Source organism: Arachis duranensis, chromosome 5, assembly GCF_000817695.3.
Source record: "Arachis duranensis cultivar V14167 chromosome 5, aradu.V14167.gnm2.J7QH, whole genome shotgun sequence".
Lineage (NCBI taxonomy): Eukaryota > Viridiplantae > Streptophyta > Magnoliopsida > Fabales > Fabaceae > Arachis > Arachis duranensis.
Window position 1 is genome coordinate 103,509,365 of NC_029776.3, and position 19,119 is coordinate 103,528,483.

Here is a 19,119-nt window from a genome sequence, read left to right on the forward strand (position 1 = left end):
TACTTGGAGAAAAATGGCGTATGTGATTGCAAAAACTTTTCTTGATCAGCATCACGCACGTGGTGAGGAACCATCTATGCCTGCAAAATGAGTATTGGGTTCCTCTAGAGATTTGAGTTTGGAAAAGTTGGTATCCGTTACCAAGATTTTTTAGATATTTTTAGTCTACTATTAAAATTTTGGCAAAAACATTAAAAATTAAATTAATTACTATATATTTATATTTAAATAATTTTATAGTTTAATTTATTTTTAATATTTATTTTATATTTTAAAATATAATTTATACGAATTGAAATTTGGTGACTGATTTATTTTTACATATGTGTAGTATTATTAATATCTTTATACTTATATTCCGTTGAAATTAGATCCAACTTTATATATTCTTTTGACTTTATTATAAATATGTCTTGACATAATGATTAAATTTGTCATATTATATGAGATAATTTTGAGAAAGTGTGAGAAACTAATGGAATATTTGTACAATGTGTACAATAAAAGTTTAGCGAGTATCAGAGATATAATCATTAGTGTTATTTTTTTCTATCAGTTGAAACTTTTGGGATGACTAATTTCATAATATGGTATATGTTTATTATCCCTAGTATTCGAAGGATGTTCATTTTATAACTCATATACACATTATACAAATAAGTATAAATTTTCTTTAGAAGGAGCACTAGAAATTTTTCTTGCAAGCGTTCCTAGAACCTCCTTTCTATAAAAAGCGGACGCCATGACAGAAGTAACCCCATCATATCATAATTCATATTCATAGTTTCAAATACAGAATTAAATTGAGTCCAAAAAAATGAGTACCAATAACGATCTAAACCATAGTTTGATCCTAACGGTGTTGCTACTCATAGCATTTGCAACGAAGAGTGAGGAATCAAAACAGATTCCAGCACTGTATGTATTCGGTGATTCACTTGTTGACAGTGGTAACAACCACTATGTGCCAGGAGAGGATCCGCAAAATTTCTTTCCTTATGGCATAGATTTCGGCACACCCACTGGTCGCTGCACTAATGGCAAAACTGTTGCTGATTTCCTTGGTGAGAAACTATATATCTAGAATCATTCATTCTACAACATTCTTACTGATTTGTGCAGAACATATTTTATTTACTGTTAACATATAAGTAAAACTCCCACTCAAAAACTCAACCAAACAATTGGTTACATGTTGACTAAAACCAGTTACTCATCCAAATTTTTGTTTTGTAGTTTGTGTATATAGAAAATATGTGTGTATAATTACTCAAATATCCTTGTGTATGCTAATGATCGCACAAGAATATAGTGTTAGAAAGAAAAAAAAATAACGGCCTCCTATAATAAAATTTCTGCTAATTTATATAAAGAAGATTTATTGTACATACATCTTGAATCTTGATCCAACAAAAAGAAGAAACTGTACTATAACTTTCATCTAACTACCAAAGAGGATTAAGATTAGTATTTCTTTACATTTAGTTCACTCTTGAGTCTTGAATCTAGATATAGTTACATCATTTTTGTGATTCAATTGTTTTCTTTTTAATTTTTGCAGCTATATACCTTGGTCTGCCTTTTGCCCCTGCGTACTTGGGACTTTCAAACAGAGTCATAACTACAGGCATAAATTACGCATCGGCGGGTTCTGGAATTTTGCCAGAAACCAATAATGTTAGTGTCTCGTATTTTCACACCTCTACTTCAAAATTTCATTAGCTAAAAGATTACTTCTTTTTTTTTTACTTATTTTAAAAAACAAACGAATTTATGATACCGTATACTATTTGTGCTTGCTTTAATTAGAAAACTTCATTTATAATGGACGAACAAATAAGGGGATTCGAGAGGACAGTTAAGGAGATTTTGCCAAAGGGGTTAGGTGAAGAAGCAGTGGAGAAGCATGTATCTGAATCCTTGTTTTTGGTATCTTCGGGTGTGAATGATCACTTCAAAAACAAAACGTTTCGTGGTAGTAGGAAATTTGCTTCCTACCTCATAAATGAATTCAAAATACGCTTGCAGGTATGTCACATTTATTTACATATACAATTAACGAGTACATTATTTCACAAACTGATAAAAGTAACACATTTATTCCTAAGATTTTGCTCGGAAGAATTTCATATATATCCAGCTAACGTTAGAAAAAAATAATTTGAAGTTATTTTATTTAATTTATCATCTATGATTTTTTATATATAATATCTATAATTATATATTTATTATAGTTAATATTATATAATTATTTCAGGCTTTCAGCAATGGTTAAAAAATGCAAAATAAGATATATGACTACAAAATAAAATAATTTAGACTGTATTAAACTGATTTTTTATTATCTTATAAATATTTTTGTATATATATATACCTTGTTTCCACGAAAACATATTATGTTAATTTCTTTATATTGAGCCAATTGAACTTAGTTTGAATCTCAATTCTCTTCCCCTTACACACATGCTGCATGTCTCTTGGGTGTTATTATGGAATATTTTGACTTTTTTACATCAAATAATACAATAATCGAAGAAAAACAAAAAAGCATGACGTTCCTTTCACCTTTTCGTTTATTATTATTATTATTATTTTTGGACAGATACTTCATAGCCTAGGAGCAAGAAAATTCTTTGTGAACAATGTTCCTCCAGCAGGGTGCTTTCCATCAATATCTCTGCACTCAAAACCAATAGGAAAGTGTAGTGAGAAGATGAACAAACGGATCTCCTTTTACAATAAGAAATTGCTTATTTTACTCCATGAATTGCAGACTCAGCTTCCGGGTTTTACCTTTGTCCATTCAGATCTCAACAAGAGCACCATGGAGATAAGACAAAACCCACATAAATATGGTAATAAGAACAAAGTCACATGTCTTTTGTTTTCCCTTTTTAGAAAATATTCTTTGGTTTTCTTTCAATTTTCGCTTTAGTTTTGTTTGGTAATAAGCTGTTGTTATTCTGTTTTAAAATCTAAGACGTTTTAGATTTTTACAATTTAATTCTTAAAAAAAATATTAAATTTATTTTTACAAATATAAAATTTTTATTTTTATTTAAATGAGTGGATATTTGATATTTTTATGTCAAGTTAAAAAATAAAAATGATGATATAAAACACTATATTATATTCCTCGATTATTATATTTTTTAATCAAAGAGTTATTGCATTTATTGATATTGGATTATTTTAAAATTAAGAATATAGGCTTAGAAATGCACATATAATAAAACAACAAAAATATTATTTGTACACTAAAATCGACTACTAAAATCAACTTAAAACTTAAAAACTAAAGTTTTAGAGTTAGATTTCTATTTATAAATTTTTTTTATTTCCTTAAAAAATCAGAAAACTTAGGGCAAGATTTATATTTATGAATTTTTTTATTTTTAAAATAAAAAATCTTACTCTCAGATTTGTAATTATAAATCTTTTATTTTTTTAAAATCATAAATTTTATCCTTTGATTTATGAACTTGAATTTTTAAAAATGTTATAATATATAAATCTGATCCACCAATTTCATTCTTCTCTTCTCTCCTCAATAAATCTGATTGTCCAATTTGCTCAATAACAATTTATAAAAAATTAATTCTATATTAAAGAGAAACATCAACTCTTTCTATAATAATATATTACACACTAATTTTCTCCACATCAACAAAATTCAGCACTCTTATTTTATAGTTTTTATGGTGGATCTTATTATGTATAAAAAATTTGAAAAACACAAATTTACAATTTTATTTTATGGATAACACCAAAGAAATTTGATAGGTCAAATAATGAAAAGTAAAAACATCTAGAATAAAAGAGGTGGCCACTTCTTATAAATTTAGTTTATGTTCATATATAAGAAGGAAACATTTCAAGTATTTTAGCGTTTAAGGTGTTTTGATAATTTTGTCTATTAATTTTAATTATAAAATTTATATATAATTAAAATCAATAACTAAAATTATGGACACACTTGTAAAATATACATGGATGGGACTCAAATATGACGGATGCACTTGATTATAACTTGTGCAGGGATCGTAGAAGCAACCAAACCATGTTGCCCTCGAAGCATCAATAGTGATCTGGCATGCCATTCGTGTAGTGATTTTTGTGCAAACAGAAACACATATCTTTTCTTTGATGACCACCCAACCGAGAGAGCCAACCAAATATATGCAATAAAGTGCTTCATTGACCATGCTATCTGCACTCCTCGCATAAACATCAGACACTTTCTATAAATTTTATTTTCTTAAATAAATCAGGTACCTCTAAGCTAGCGTCTAAGCTCTGAATCAATCTTACGATGCTAGTGTTTTGAATCTGGTTATTAAATTGGATGGACGTTTTATATCCAGAAAGAGTGACTTTGTTTATTGTACTTGATGCAACTTATTAGTAATAATAATAATATTGTAATCAGTTTCAATTATTATAAATTTATAAAAGGTTTACTTGAAAAGAAAATATTTGATTGACAAAAAATTTATATAAAGGATAAAATTAAAAATAAATTTCAAATATTAAAAATAAAATTAAATCAAATTAAATATTAAGAGTATTTTTAAAATTTTTAAAATATTAGAAATAAAAACATAGTTTATCCAATTTATAATTACATGTTTAGTTGTTCAATTATCATTTCTGTTTACCATAATTTAATATCAACACTGCATTTTAGACCCAAACACTATTAAAGATCCTACCACCCCAAGAAAATAGTTAATTAACGATAGATTTAATAATCGATTTTTCACCCTTTTCGATTGACAGATTTTTAGGTTACTGGCAAATTCCACGTACAAGTAAAGCCATTGTTGGTAATATTTTGTCCACAGACTTTTGTATCAATAAATTAAAGAAAAGTATAGAAAAACAATCCCGCAAACATAAGTCAATTTTATTATAATTTAAATTTTATAAATAAATAAAAATTTAAAAATTAAAATTTAAAATTTTAAAAAATATTTTATATTTATTCTAATCACATTTATAATATAAAATAAAAATAATCCATAAAAAATCTAATTCCTTTTCATTTATTTGGAAACAGTCATATTTCTCCCTTCACAAATCTAATGTCTCAACAAATTTTTTATGCCACCGCCCACCAACCATCGTCGTGTCTTTCGTCGCGCTGCGCGGTCTCTTCTACGCATCCCATCGTCGTCCTTCTTTCATCGACACTGTCGCCCACTGTTGCGACGCAGCCACCGCCGATTCCCTATTCGCGACGCGCGATCAACTACTCCAATTCATGGCGACTCCTCAACTCGCGATGCACAGTCTCTGCGGCTTCCTCCTCGCAACGCGCTATCACGAGTTTTCCACCGTACACGCAACATCGTCCAAGATGTCATCGCCGGTCACCCTACAACTCTTCTTCTTCTCCTCTTTTATTTGGTTTTGAATGATTCTTTTAACTAATTTTTTATGTTTCTTTATCCTAAATTTCGGATGATTCTTTTTATTATTTTGGATGATTTTTTCATATGTTTTGTATGTTTTTTTTCTTAAGATTTAGATAATTCTTTATCTTATGTTTTGGTGTTTTTTTTTTGGAGTTTGGACCCTTTTTTTAAAAGAGAAATTAGGGTTTGAGTAATAAATGGTAAAAGATGAATTAGAGTAATAAAAGAGATAATTAATAATCATTAATTTTATATTTTAAAAAAAATAAAATTTAAATAATTAATGATAATTAATTAATATAGAATGTAGTTTAAATATACTTGTTGGCTTGTTGTTGGCTATATCCCTCTTGATTCCCTAGCAGGATTGATAAATTAACGATAGGTTTTGTCTTGTTACTAACGAAAATTTCTTTCAAAAACATACATCGTATCGCAAATTTGCCAATACATCCACCTTTCTAATAGATTATTTGTTGACAAACTTAGACACTTTCACATCCTACACGAAATTCTATGATTATTATCAAATTTATCATCGTTTACTTAAAAAATCTGACGATTAAAAATGTTTGAATTTTAAATATAGAATCACTTGTATTAGTAGAGCCTATTTGTTTCTCAAATCAATAATTTTAAAGAAAATAAAAGATCAGTGCAATGAATTTAAAATTATTTTATTTATATTTATTAATTATTATAATTATGTAATTTTAGATATAATAAATATGTAATTATAAATATTATATATATAAAATAATAAATATTAAATTAAATAAGATAACTTTAACTATTTTTTCTCAATATTTAATTCTTCATTTCAAAAGAATGTCTAGCCCATTATATATTTCTTAAGAAGTAAGAAGCAATTAAAATTGTTTCATAAACTTGAAATTCACATTTCACCAACCAACTTAATAAGAATATTGCTTCTGCTTGGTGTCGTTCTCTTTAGTCAAATCCCTACGTTTTATGAATACTAATTTAGTGAACAACATAACTCATTCCCACTTATAATAGTAAGCCTTTTTTGGTCCTCTCTTATTGTCAACTATGTCCAAAGCAAATAATGTGAATGGAAATCTAATGGAGAAGAGCAATAATAGTAGTAACAAAGAGTCACAGAAATCATTGTTGAACCACCAAAGATTTTTCCCCAAACACCACAACAAAGTGCACCCAATTAAGCTTTAGAGAAGCTCTTCTCCATCTCCATCGTTGTTGTCATCACAAAACTCAGATGATTCTTTGTCACTACTTGATGAGAATATTTCATTGACTCTGCATTTGGCTTCTCCATACCAAAGAATGGTAATTAATGAACATGAAGTTAAGCTAAGTCCACCACAACAGATCAATAAGAATGAATCTGGTGAATTGAAAAGGTGCAACTGGATCACAAACAACTGTGGTATGATAGATCAATTTCATTCTTTAGCTTAATTGATTTAATATTCTCTTTCATTTAGTTTAATTTAATTTGTTGCACGGATACTTCAAAACTGGTGTCATCTAGTATTTAATTATAAATATTTTATTAATAGTTTTATTATTGCCTTAGTGTTTTAATTTACTTTGAAATAACTAAACTCTTGATGCTTTATTATGCCACCTAATTTGGAGATTTTGACCAAAACATATATGTTTATTCAAGAAGAAAAAGCAAAGATGCCTGTATTTGACTTGTATTTTTATTTTTAAAATTTTGTGAAAAATAAAAAAAATCGGAATTAATATAGAGATCTTAGCTTGTGCAGATAAGGCTTACATAGAATTTCATGATGTGTGGTGGGGAGTTACAAGTAGCATTTCTGCATTATGCTACAACTTTGGTGTCTTTCAAAAAGGGAAATTTTTTTTTTTTTTTTAAGTGAAGTTAGGTGAAGAGCAAAATTTGTAACCGTTGGAGCTGCTTGTAAATGCTATTTCTACAACTCACCGGACTTCTAAAACAACTCACACATGGTTCTTCATACAAAATTCTTAATTTCTTCAATCATGGACACAGCAAATTGTTCGAGCTGCTTGTAATGTCAGGGTTGCTGATGGATCGGATTACAATTGGACAGAAATTCTGAAAAGAAGGGAAATTCTTAGGTAAATGATTTGTATGTATGCATGTGCTGTATAATTAATTATTGCAAAAAACAGAGAAGTTTTTGGTGGATTTGATCCTAATATTGTTGCCAAGATGGAGGAGACCGAAATCAGGGAGATAGCTTCAAACAAAGCAACTTTCTCAGCGGAATGCAGAGTTAGGTGCATTGTAGACAATGCCAAATGCATCATCAAGGCTAGTACAAAGTGATTGTGTCATTAAAAAAGAAAAATTATTCGTATATGGTTACAATAACTAACACTTCTTCTCATTATCTTTTTATGATTTTATAGGATAAAATATTATTTTATTATCTAATATTTCGGTTAAATTATAACTTTATCTATAATGTTAAAAGTGTTTTATATTTGTACAAAATATTTTATTTCGTTTTATTTTTGTTCTTGTCAAAATTAAATTTTTTCTTTCAAAAATATTTTTTTTCTTTATTTATTATCTTCTTGTTCATATTTTCTTTTACTTTCATTTTTAAATCACTAAAACCACTACTAATGATTGCTTTGCTGAACCTTCTTCTAATTGAAATAAATTATGTTTAATTATTTTGTTAATATTATAGTTTCACTAAATTTGTAATTGAATACTTTTATTTTAAAATTTTTTAATTATATCTCTACACTATTTTTAATTTTATAATTAGACCATTGCCATATCAAAAAATATTAAAATCAACAAAATATTTTTTCCGTAAATTAAAAGTACCTACAATTAAGGGTATAATTAGATCTTTGGCTACATTTTTTTTGAAAAAAGTATTCTATTAATATGATAAGGACCTAATTACAAATTTCAAAATGGTATAGGGACCCTATTAAAAACTATTAAAGTATGAAGACTTAAATACAAATTGGATAAAACTATAGAGATTGAATTAAATCAAATTATTAATTATATATTTTTAGAATAAACTACTAAAATGATACACAAAAATTCACAATCACTGATAACAACAATTTCAATAGATACGAATGACAAATAAGTTTTTGAAAATTTTATGATACAACAAAAATAACTAGATATCGAATATATATTAAAAAAAACTTTAGAGATAAGATTTTGATGCAATTTTTTACAAATATTATTGAAAGAATAAGATCTTTTCTCATCTTTGAAATTTGGTAATTTTACGTCAAGTAATTTTTTTAAAATAAAAAAATATCGTGAATGACCAAGCTTTTTTGAAAAATAAGAAAAAAATTCTAAAGATCAAAATTTGCTCTATATTTAAAATGGATAAGTTATTTGCTAAATACAAAATTTTTTTTACCACTTATAAAAAAAATATAATATTCATAGGTTAGTTAGGTTGCATTTTTAAATTATTCAATGGCTTATTTGTTATGTGTATCTTTAAGAATTATTTTTGACAGTAGTATAAATTTTTTAATACCATTTTAATAATTTATCCTATATTTTTATTTTCAAATTTTTAAGAATAATTATTTTTCATATTTTCACTGGGTGCTTTGATACGTTTTGATAGTATTTCATGACTACCTTAAGGGAAATTATATAATTTTTTTTAAAAAAAGTTGTAATATTTGATAGTTTCAGCCATTAGATTACAAAATTTTATTTAAGATAACTTGATGAAAAATATTAAATTAAATTAAAGAACCATAATTAAAAATTAAGTCAAACTATAAGGTCTTATAGTATAATAAAATAATCTTGAAAAAAAAATGGAGAACCTATTCTATAAGTGAATTTCTTTTTTTTTCCCCTGTATAATGCCATAAATATGTTTAAATGTAATTTGTTAAATTGATGTCAAGACGAATAATATCTTCAATTACTTTGATTTGATGAATTTACATTTAGTTATTCTGCTTTTGATTCTCCACAGATTGTGAAGGAACGTGGATCATTCAGTAGTTACATATGGGGTTATGTAAATCACAAGCCATTAAACAACAAATACAAATTGCCAAGAGATGTTCCACCAAGGACTCCCAAAGCTGATACGATAAGCAAGGATCTCATAAAGCGTGGATTCAGATTCTTGAGTCCAGTCATAGTCTACTCTTTCATGCAAGCTGCAGGGTTAACCAATGATCATCTTTTGGATTGTTATAGACACAATCAATGTGTAAGGCTAGCAGAAAGATCTTGGAGACATATTTAAATAAACTTGGAACTTTTACTTTATTGTTTAATTATTTGGAATTTTATTATTAATAAGTTTTCCAAACATGTGTAGCATGAAAGATACATTGTTTTGTTTGCTGCATTTTATTGGGCTTCAAATATATAGGGTCAATTTTCTTCTTCTCTTATTATTATTATACAGCCCCATTATGTATGGTGCAGGGATTTTTTTTTTCATGAGAAGTGGATTCTCTGCCGTGGTTAATTTTGTTATTAGTCTCGATGATTATTTAATATTTGTTATTGTAAATATAATTGTGGTATTTTGGTTTTGTTGTTGTAGTTCACACGTGTTCTGACTCCGTATGGCACATTTGTTGATGTTTTTACGTCCGAGCCGGCGGATCCAACCATGGATCTCAGGCGGCAGAGATTTGAACCATATTTACGACGAGCAGAATTCTATTATGCGTCATTAATAAAGCATTTTGAGTATGACAATCCGCTGATAAGTGCATTTGTTGAACGATAGTGTCCCGAGACGCACACATTTCATTTCCCGTGGGGTGAGTGTACCATAACACTAGAGGATGTGGTAATGCAGTCAGTGTTACCCATTGATGGCGAGCCTGTTAGTGGTACTCTAAGATCATGGAGCAAGTTTCACCAAAGAGATATATGGCAATGGTGCGAAGAGACCGGTATTCATCAGGATCACGTTCTTTAGCTCTTCCAAAGACGTCTGCGACGGAATCATTATCCACAGTAGATCATCACAAACAAATGTAACACCTTCAGATGTAATAGAAATTTCTCCATTAGAATATACGACAACGTACATATTTTCGGTGGCCATAGACACAACACAATAGCATCTACAGAATTTTTAGAAAGAAAGGAAACACATAGAGATAGGAGAGAGTTGCTTGAGATGAATATTTCGGCGAGACATCAAAAAATTTCCAATCATGCTTGTAAATTGTCTTCCACGTCCCTTTATATAGCGAATTCCTGGCTCCATTTCGTGTGAAGTACAGTTGTTATGGTTTCTTTTCGCGTCTGGTCCGGAAGAATTGTCTATCTGGTCCAATTTGCGTGTACCACCAAGGCATTGGCCCAATTTGCAGATGCTGACCTAGAGATGCCCATTTTGTGGGCGCTGACCTTGAGTTGGAATGCTAACCCATTTCGTAGGCGCCCGAAAGAAAATGGTAGCAAAAACTATTTCGTAGATGATTGCCATGACATGGACCAACGTATTCTGAAAAATATTTTCATGTATGCGTATTTAAAGAAATAATGTGTTTTTTTTACTTATTTTAATAAAAAAAAAAGTCTTGTACTTTCATCTAAACAATTAAAAAGGAAGAGAAATCACAACATTTAACTTGAATTCAAAAGGTTACTACAATAATTATCATATATTTATTTTAGATTAAGGTAGAAAATTTATTTTTAATTACTAAATATTAACCAATTTTTTAATATAAAATTATTTTTTAATCTTTATGTTTTAGAGAATTTAGGATTAAAATATAGAATTAAAATTTAAAACAAGAAAATTTTTCAAAAAAATATCTATTATTGATGATAAATTTTTTACTGAAAAACGTTAACTCCTTAATTTAACTCTTTGCATTAAAGTAGATAACATCTTTTCTTAATACTCATTTTTACTCATTACTTTAAAATGAAAGAAATTATAAAAATAAAATGTTATATGACAATAAAAGTCAAAAGTCAAAACATAACCCGAAAATAGCAAAATGTATGTCGTTTTGAAGTTCGATGAGGTAATAAACGGTGTCGTTTTGAATCAGGGACCGTTTTCCGCAGTAACAAACACACTTGGAAGTTGAAACCGCAGAGCACGGCGATGCGAATCACCATCGACGCAATCCCTTTGGACCTTCTTCCCTTGAATCTGAATGTGCTCTAAGCCATGTCCTCCGTCCACGTCGACATCGCCGACGATGCTGCCGCCGCAGCCACCGACGGTTTTTATTCTCCGGCCAAGCAGAAGGCCGCGAACCGCCGCCCCACCGTCCTCACCATCCAGCGGGCGAGGCAGACCCTCTGCGCCGCCAAGGTGAAGCTCATCCTTGCGGTTCTCACCTTCTCCTTCATCATTTACGTCTCCTCCAAGCTCAGCTCCTTCATGGGTTGGAACCCTCACTATCCTTCATTCGTTTCTTCTCCCTCAAGGTTTACAAAAATGGATCTTTTTTTCTTTCTCGATTTTCAGGTTACGGTTGTTTTGCTTTGCAATTGATTGTTGATTCTTTCTTTTTTTTAATGTATATTTCAATGGAAGATCATAAATTTCATTGGATCTCATGTTCTAGGAGTTAGATTATGGTGATGAATCAGGACTTTACAATGTGTAGTGCCAACCTCAACATTTTCATCATTTAGAAAAATTCTCAGAATGAAAAATGCATCATGATTGCTAAGAACTAGTAAATTATTATATTTTATGATAATGATCATGGATTTATGATGATGGAGATTACCTTGAAAAAAAATTTGTTGTGTAAACCGGATCTAATAGTATGAATGATTTAATCCATGGTTCAGGGGTGGCTATACTGTGCTGATAAACAGTTGGAAGCAGAGCTCCGTCCTTAAACAATCTGTTGCTCATTATGCATCATGTCGTAGTGTTGAAAGAATACATGTGTCATGGAGTGGAAGTGAACCACCATCGGAGAAGCTGATAGCCCGTCTAAATGAGATTGCTGTTCTGAAGTCCGAGGGAGCTCAGAAAGCAGACTTTATATTTGAGGTCATTTCGGGAGATCAATTAGCCAGCAGGTTTAGGCCAAAAAGCTACCCCAACACTGATGCGATTTTCTCAGTTGATGACAATGTGATTGTTCCGTGCCCTTCTCTGGATTTTGCTTTCTCTGTCTGGCAAACTGCTCCATTGTCAATGGTGGGATTCGTTCCTCGAACACACTCAGTAAATAAGGAGGTTTGTACTAAGATTTTATCATAAGCTGTGCTTGCATTTTACTCTCATTGATTTCTTATAAGCAGAATAATACATTCTTGCAATACACACACAAAGGTAAACAAAGATAATGCTTTCAAATTCCAAAGGCATATTTTAGGAGAAGTTATATGGTTGTATTGGTAGTGTCTCCTTAAATTCAAAGGTTGGCATTGAAAAAGAAGAAAAAGGGAGAGGAGGGAGGTGAAAATATAGAGGGCAACATGTGGGAAAAACATGGTGTTACAAGCAAAAATAACAAAAAGATGCCCTAACCTAATAGTAAGATAACTGAAATGTGATTGACACTTTTTGCATACCTCTATGTTATTAGTTTTGCATACTGTATCTGACAAATTTGTCTTTTTATATCACAGCAAAATAATGTTGCATATTATATATATGAAGGATGGTGGTCAGTTTGGTGGACGGGAACTTATACCATGGTTCTCTCAAAGGCTGCATTCTTTCACAGGAAATACTTGGACTTTTATGCTCATATGTCTCCGTCGATTCAGAACTATGTTGCTAACGAGAGGTTTGATATATCATTAATTTCCTTTTAGTGGTTTTCACCCTCCGTTATATAATCTTCATGTATGCTTATTAATATTTTCTTCTCTTTTTTTGGTTTTGGTGGGTGTTCAATTTCGTGTCCTTGATTGATGTATGGACTTGTGTAACTGTTATCTTCAACAGGAGTTGTGAAGACATCGCAATGTCCCTCCTCGTTGCTAATGTTACAGGTGCTCCTCCGGTATGGGTCAAAGGTAGCTCTTCTCTCTTTCTCCTTTAAGCCACTTCAAATCTTCAATCACAGGTAGAGAAACATGAATATAGCTATTAGGTCTGTTTGACACACTTGATAGTATAAGGCCTGTGCTGTGAAGAGATTTTACGAGCAATTATATATTGCTCTAGTAAGTTGTAGTGTTTCTTTTTGGCATGGAGCTCTTTTTTCCCAATCACTTATTTGTTGAATTGCTTTAATATCTATCAACCGGCTAGTACTTCATCTATCACTCAGCTTGAAGCTAATAAAAGGTCAACATCTTCAATGAAATTTGCAGGCAAAATCTATGAGATTGGGGCATCTTCCATTGGCAGTCTGAGAGGGAGAAGCCGACTGAGAAACAAATGTCTCAACGATTTAATATCACATTACGGTAGTATGCCTCTTGTTCCGACTAATTTCAAAGCGGTTAGCGCTAAGAATGAATGGCTATGGTAGTCATTTTGTTTTCTTAATCAAGGCAAAGCCATTTCACCTAGAAGGAAAGATTTTGTGTGAGGTGTATATAGATGTATGTTCTAGGGTCTCAACAGTTTTTTTATTCATTAATGTTTGGTACAAAACAAGCCTGGTCTACTGCCAAGAGTGGTGATCTTGTGAAGGCCCTTTACTCTATGTAGCTATGTATGACTCTAAAATTAAATTACCACAAACTAGAATGGACTCATTGAAAATCTCTACTGATTAATCAACTATCTTTACAGTGAATGTTTGTTCTGTGTCTGTACCTACCTAATGGAGGATGACTCTGGCCTTTGGTCATGTAGATAAAGTGATAAACAGAAAAAGTTAAAGATGAAACTTGATGAACTAAGGATGGTAAGTGCATGATTTAAATTGCTGTGGTTTGTTGATTCGTGTTAAAATAAAGAAAAGTTGAGTTGAATTTTATTAAACTTTAGGAGAAGTGTGTTAACTTGTTCTTAAAAGAAAAAGGTATAAAAATGATGTAACTTTGTTTTGCCCCCCAAAATGAAAAAACACAGAAAGTTGGATTTAATTTAATAAAATTCAAGAGAAATGACTAATGAGTATGATTTATCTTAAAAGAGGGTTGTAAAAATGATGTATATTTGATTTTTTTTCTGTTCTCCAAGATGGAAAAATATATGAAGGTTTGTGCGAATGGAGTTGTGTATCCAATGAAAAGGAATTCAGTGTTTTTTATATGAATAAATAAATAAATATGAATAAAAATGGTTCGATGTTCAGAAAATACAAGTATTAATGTTAGCAGGTGTCTAATGAAGAGAAATAGAAATGGATGCTTGCAAATTTGAATCTTAGAAACTTGGTGTATGCAACATGAAATCATGTATGCATCTTCATCATATTAAAACAAGAGCATCACTCTAGAAATCAAGAATAATACAAGTGGTTGAGCCAGCTCTTCTCTCTCATCCATTTAGTAAAAAAGGTTAAAGGAAAAAAATAAAAAAAAAGGAAAAAGAAAAAGAATGGTTGATCAATCTTGAAAATCAGCTCATATTATTAACTCACTTTGCCAAATTAATCAAATCTCCAATGTTATAAGAGTAAGCACACATGGTTCCTCAAATGATTCATTCAAGTTCTACGTCTTTGACCAAGGGAATTGATTCCTTTATACTTATTTCCTTTTTAATTTTAATGCAACTTTCTTAAGCACAATTTTCACCAAGTATATATATTTAAGAAAAAAAAAAGAATTTACTCATGTTGAATTGTTTTCCCACCAAATAAAAAAGGCTAAATTGTTTTTTCCTTCATCAAAGGTTCCTTTCATATTTTACCGACGAGTTGTATTAGTCATGATAAAGCGTATTGTTGAATATTTCAAATCTTGATGTAAACTTGTTTGTGTTGAAAATCTTCAATTATAAGATTACAAATTTCCATCAAAGTTAAGCATGGAACAATTCCACGTTTGGACGCATTATATTAATGAGCTTAATTCTAACTAAAATTCGTGTAGTTTACTATATTTTGTTATTGAGAATTGATTTGAAAAGTGTTGGACGACTCATCAATTTATGTGGCACAAATTTCGGAAAAGTTTTTGCACTATTGGCTTGGTAGGTGTCTCCAATTGAATCAAATTAAAGTAGCACTTTCCAAATAAACAGAGTGCTAGCTAGATTAATCAAGGTTGGATAATGTCTCCTAAACTGCATTTGATTTAGAGAGTAATATAGTGAGATATAGACATAAAGATATAAAATTATATTTAATAAATAAAAATATTATATTTTAAAATATTAAATTTCATTATTCTTTATATTTATTCTTAACGTATTATTTTGTTCAATATCCAAAATTAAAAATAGTCCTATGGACCACAAATTAAAGTCCTACACTCCTACTTCCTTAATTTTCTCATGAATGCATGACACATGAGATATGTATGTTCATGAACTAGGGTGCCCTACATCTACAACCACCATCCTCCTAATCCTATATGTATCAATCGCTTTCTACTCTTTTTTTTTTAATCCGTAAATTATTAGGATATAAAGTTTTATTTGATTCTACATAGAAATAGTATAGATAATTAATTTTTAATTAAATTTTATTATAAAATTAACTTTTCAATTCTTATTTTTTAGAGGATTATTCAGAGTTTAAAAAATTAACTTTTCAATTCTTATTTTTTAGAGGATTATTCAGAATTTATTGCCATTGTCTAAATCGGACAATGAACTTTTTATTGATAAGTGATAACTAATTCAAATAGTTTGTTAATTAAGAGAAGAGGAGTGTTAGAGGCATTAATTTTTGTATTTTGTAGTTATTAATGATATTTTTAATGGTGTGAAATTTTATCCAATAATATAAAATTATTTATCATTTTTTTGTGGTTACATGCTGATCAGAATTTAATAAAAATGTTAACCCCTAAATTTTTTTTTAAGGAAAAATTATTAATAATGAGTCTTTCTTTGAAGTTCGAATAAAAAGTACAACTAAATAAGAAAAAAAAAAGCTCTAGAAGAATAAATGTAAGAATTTATAGGAGAAAATCGTACGCAAACAAAAAAAATAAACAAATATTCTTTGAGTTGCTTTATATACAACGAAATTAAAAATGGATAAGCTTAAGAGTCTAAAATAATTGATGCTGACTTAGCTTAAGGGAAAACGAGTTTCCTTTATTCAGAAAATAAATACTATATATAATAATATAATAAAGAATCTATAGATATTTTTTAAATAAATAACGTGTATTATTAAAATAAAATTCTATATATACATTATATTATTTCATATTATAAGAGATAATGTATGTTTAATAATTGATATATATGATGATGACTTTCTAGCTATTGAGCAACATCACTCTCCTACGAAACAAATTAAATAGAAAAATGCAAACTATCTATCTACGAAAAAAGCTTTGCTCTAAAAGCTGCAAATTCGTATAATAGATTGGGTGGAAAATTAAATAGTTGTGACTAACTCACTTAATTAGCTTCAATAATTTCAAATTTTATGAGAAAGATCGATGAGGATATAATGAATTACCATGAAAGAAAATCAAACAATAATACATTTAACTTTTGTATGTGATTATATATAGAACTTCTTAAAAACAATAATAAACGGAATATTAAATATCGACATTATTCAAAGGAAGAGAATATTTGGGTTGAGGCTTCCATTTGACTAAAACATTCTCATTTAGTTTACTAACCTTTTTTTTTTAAAAAATAATATTAGATTTCTAACATTTAAATTATCTTAATTTAAAAAATAATATTATGCTGACTGAGCCCGAGTTAGTAGTAAAAGTCAAATTTGTTGGCCATAAATTAAAGTCATTAGCAAGATAGCACCTTATTATATAAAAAAAAATGTTTTTCAACCGAAGGCTCAACAAATCAATTTACAGTGACAGAGACTCATTAATTTAATTTAAAGATAAAGTATATTTTTTATTTTTGAAGTTTGATAAAAATTGTAAAATTATTTTTAAGTTTTATTTTGTTTTAATTTTGACTCAAAAGTTTTTAATTTGTATTAAATATATTCTTAACGGCTAAATTTTCAAAAAATTTATGACCAATCTTATAATAATGCATGAAAATTATGATTGATTTGCTTGTATTAAGAGTTGTTCTTATAAAATTGCTGTTGAATTGGTCTAAAATTTTTTGAAAAATTAGCCGTTAAAAGTATATTTGATGCAAATTTAAAACTTTTTGGACAAAATTAAATAAAACTTAGGGGTATTTTTAAAACTTTTGTCAAATTTCAAAGACAAAAAATATATTTTATCCTTAATTTAAATTATTATTGTATTAAAAAAACAAAAAAAAATTCTCGTCTGATAGATACTGATTAAATTTTTTCATGTTTTCTTAGGCAATGTGGTAGCACACTAGCACACAAGTGGCAAAAATGAAAACAAGTAAACAACTATAGCTGCATATCGTTGTATATAATATATTTATTTTATTTAAATAAATATATATATATATATATATATATATGTGTGTGTGTGTGTGTGTGAAATAAAAAAAGACTTATATATTTATTTTAATAATACATTTTCTTATCATATTTGTCCAAACAAGAATTTTAAACTAATCATCAAAACAGTGAAAGATATTATTGCTTTGAAGAAGAAAAAAAAAAACTCAACGACATGATGATACCGAAATCATAAAATATTAATTAGATTTGATTTGGCATTTCATCACTATGCCCTTATCTATCCATCTCATACATAAAATAATGAAGTGCAACTGTGTGTAAATTGACCTAAATTAAGAAAGACAATTTATTTAAGCATAAATTAAATGTGATACAGATAAGAATACTGAGATAGAAGACAAAATAAAAAATAAGATATAAAAAAGAAAATTTGAGTAGTATTTATTGAAAAAAATGATAAAATTTTATTTTAAGTAGTTTGGACACATGAAAAAAATATCAATAAGATATCTAATTAAAATAGTGGATAAGATGAAAAGTAAATAGATAACAATAATAAATAAAAAAAAAATCCTAAAAAAAGTAAAAAATTAGATCATACATAAAATAGTTAAAAGAAATTTATATATTAACAGTTTTATTATAAATATAATACATAATAAAATATAATAATATTGTTTGATTCATATAGTTTACTCCACCTAATAATATAAGACTTTGTCTTTATTGTATACTATTATAACCGTCATTATCATAATACGGCATATTAGCAATTAGAGGATTACAAAGTCAAATGAAACAAAAGAAACCAGCTAATGCGTGTTGATCTTCTTCAACGTAACCCTTGAAACACCAAGGTCAAGTGGGGTTTCATGGCCTCAAGAGTCATATGATAGGTGAAACAAAGCACTAGTAGTAGTAGTAGTTGGTGCCAATTAAATTTGAAGAAGCATGCAAATAACTAGAAAAAGGGAAATTACCTACTCCACTTTAATTTGCCACGCCATTTTACTTGATAACATCTCCCATCCACTGCCACCTCTCTTATTGCTTGCTCCATTTAAACATCCATCTCCCACATCACTCTTAAAAGCCATGGAACCTCTCATACACTTTCTATTAACATATCTTTTTTTCATAGATTAATTAAACAACTCTTAGCTCAAATTATCTTATTTATTACTTTAGTTATTTACATAGTTTAAGAAATCTAAAATTAAGAGTCAAAACCCAAATTTTACTAAATTTTTAATTAGGTATTTATACTATTTTTTTTATTGAGTCTCTATACTATATC

General features: G+C 28.8%; 2 protein-coding genes and 1 pseudogene across 3 annotated transcripts; all 3 read left to right on the top strand.

The window, feature by feature from the left end:
• The first annotated feature begins 710 nt into the window (after positions 1-710).
• Positions 711-4,359, top strand: LOC107491234 (GDSL esterase/lipase At2g03980). The gene is made up of 5 exons (XM_016112037.3): positions 711-1,064; positions 1,562-1,677; positions 1,810-2,028; positions 2,603-2,855; positions 4,039-4,359. The coding sequence occupies exons 1-5, from the start codon at positions 818-820 to the stop codon at positions 4,245-4,247; spliced, it is 1,044 nt and encodes a 347-aa protein (XP_015967523.1). The 5' UTR covers positions 711-817; the 3' UTR covers positions 4,248-4,359.
• Positions 4,360-7,311: 2,952 nt separating this feature from the next.
• LOC107490893 (uncharacterized) lies at positions 7,312-9,661 on the top strand (annotated as a pseudogene).
• Positions 9,662-11,436: 1,775 nt separating this feature from the next.
• LOC107491232 (glycosylinositol phosphorylceramide mannosyl transferase 1) lies at positions 11,437-14,117 on the top strand. Of its 2 annotated transcripts, none has more exons than XM_016112036.3 (5): positions 11,437-11,829; positions 12,202-12,598; positions 13,025-13,154; positions 13,316-13,386; positions 13,687-14,117. In XM_016112036.3, the coding sequence occupies exons 1-5, from the start codon at positions 11,567-11,569 to the stop codon at positions 13,726-13,728; spliced, it is 903 nt and encodes a 300-aa protein (XP_015967522.1). In that variant the 5' UTR covers positions 11,437-11,566; the 3' UTR covers positions 13,729-14,117. The 2 variants fall into 2 exon arrangements, with proteins under 2 accessions (XP_015967522.1, XP_015967521.1); XM_016112035.2 differs by having other exon boundaries at positions 11,439-11,829; positions 12,994-13,154.
• Positions 14,118-19,119: the final 5,002 nt, after the last annotated feature.

Coding starts and splice junctions, on each gene's coding strand:
- LOC107491234 (XM_016112037.3), top strand. CDS start 818: ATGAGTACCAATAACGATCTAAACCATAGTTTGATCCTAACGGTGTTG. Junction 1,678..1,809: donor TTTTGCCAGAAACCAATAAT/GTTAGTGTCTCG, acceptor TGCTTTAATTAG/AAAACTTCATTTATAATGGA. Junction 2,856..4,038: donor ACAAAACCCACATAAATATG/GTAATAAGAACA, acceptor TAACTTGTGCAG/GGATCGTAGAAGCAACCAAA.
- LOC107491232 (XM_016112035.2), top strand. CDS start 11,567: ATGTCCTCCGTCCACGTCGACATCGCCGACGATGCTGCCGCCGCAGCC. Junction 13,155..13,315: donor AACTATGTTGCTAACGAGAG/GTTTGATATATC, acceptor TATCTTCAACAG/GAGTTGTGAAGACATCGCAA. Junction 13,387..13,686: donor TCCTCCGGTATGGGTCAAAG/GTAGCTCTTCTC, acceptor TGAAATTTGCAG/GCAAAATCTATGAGATTGGG.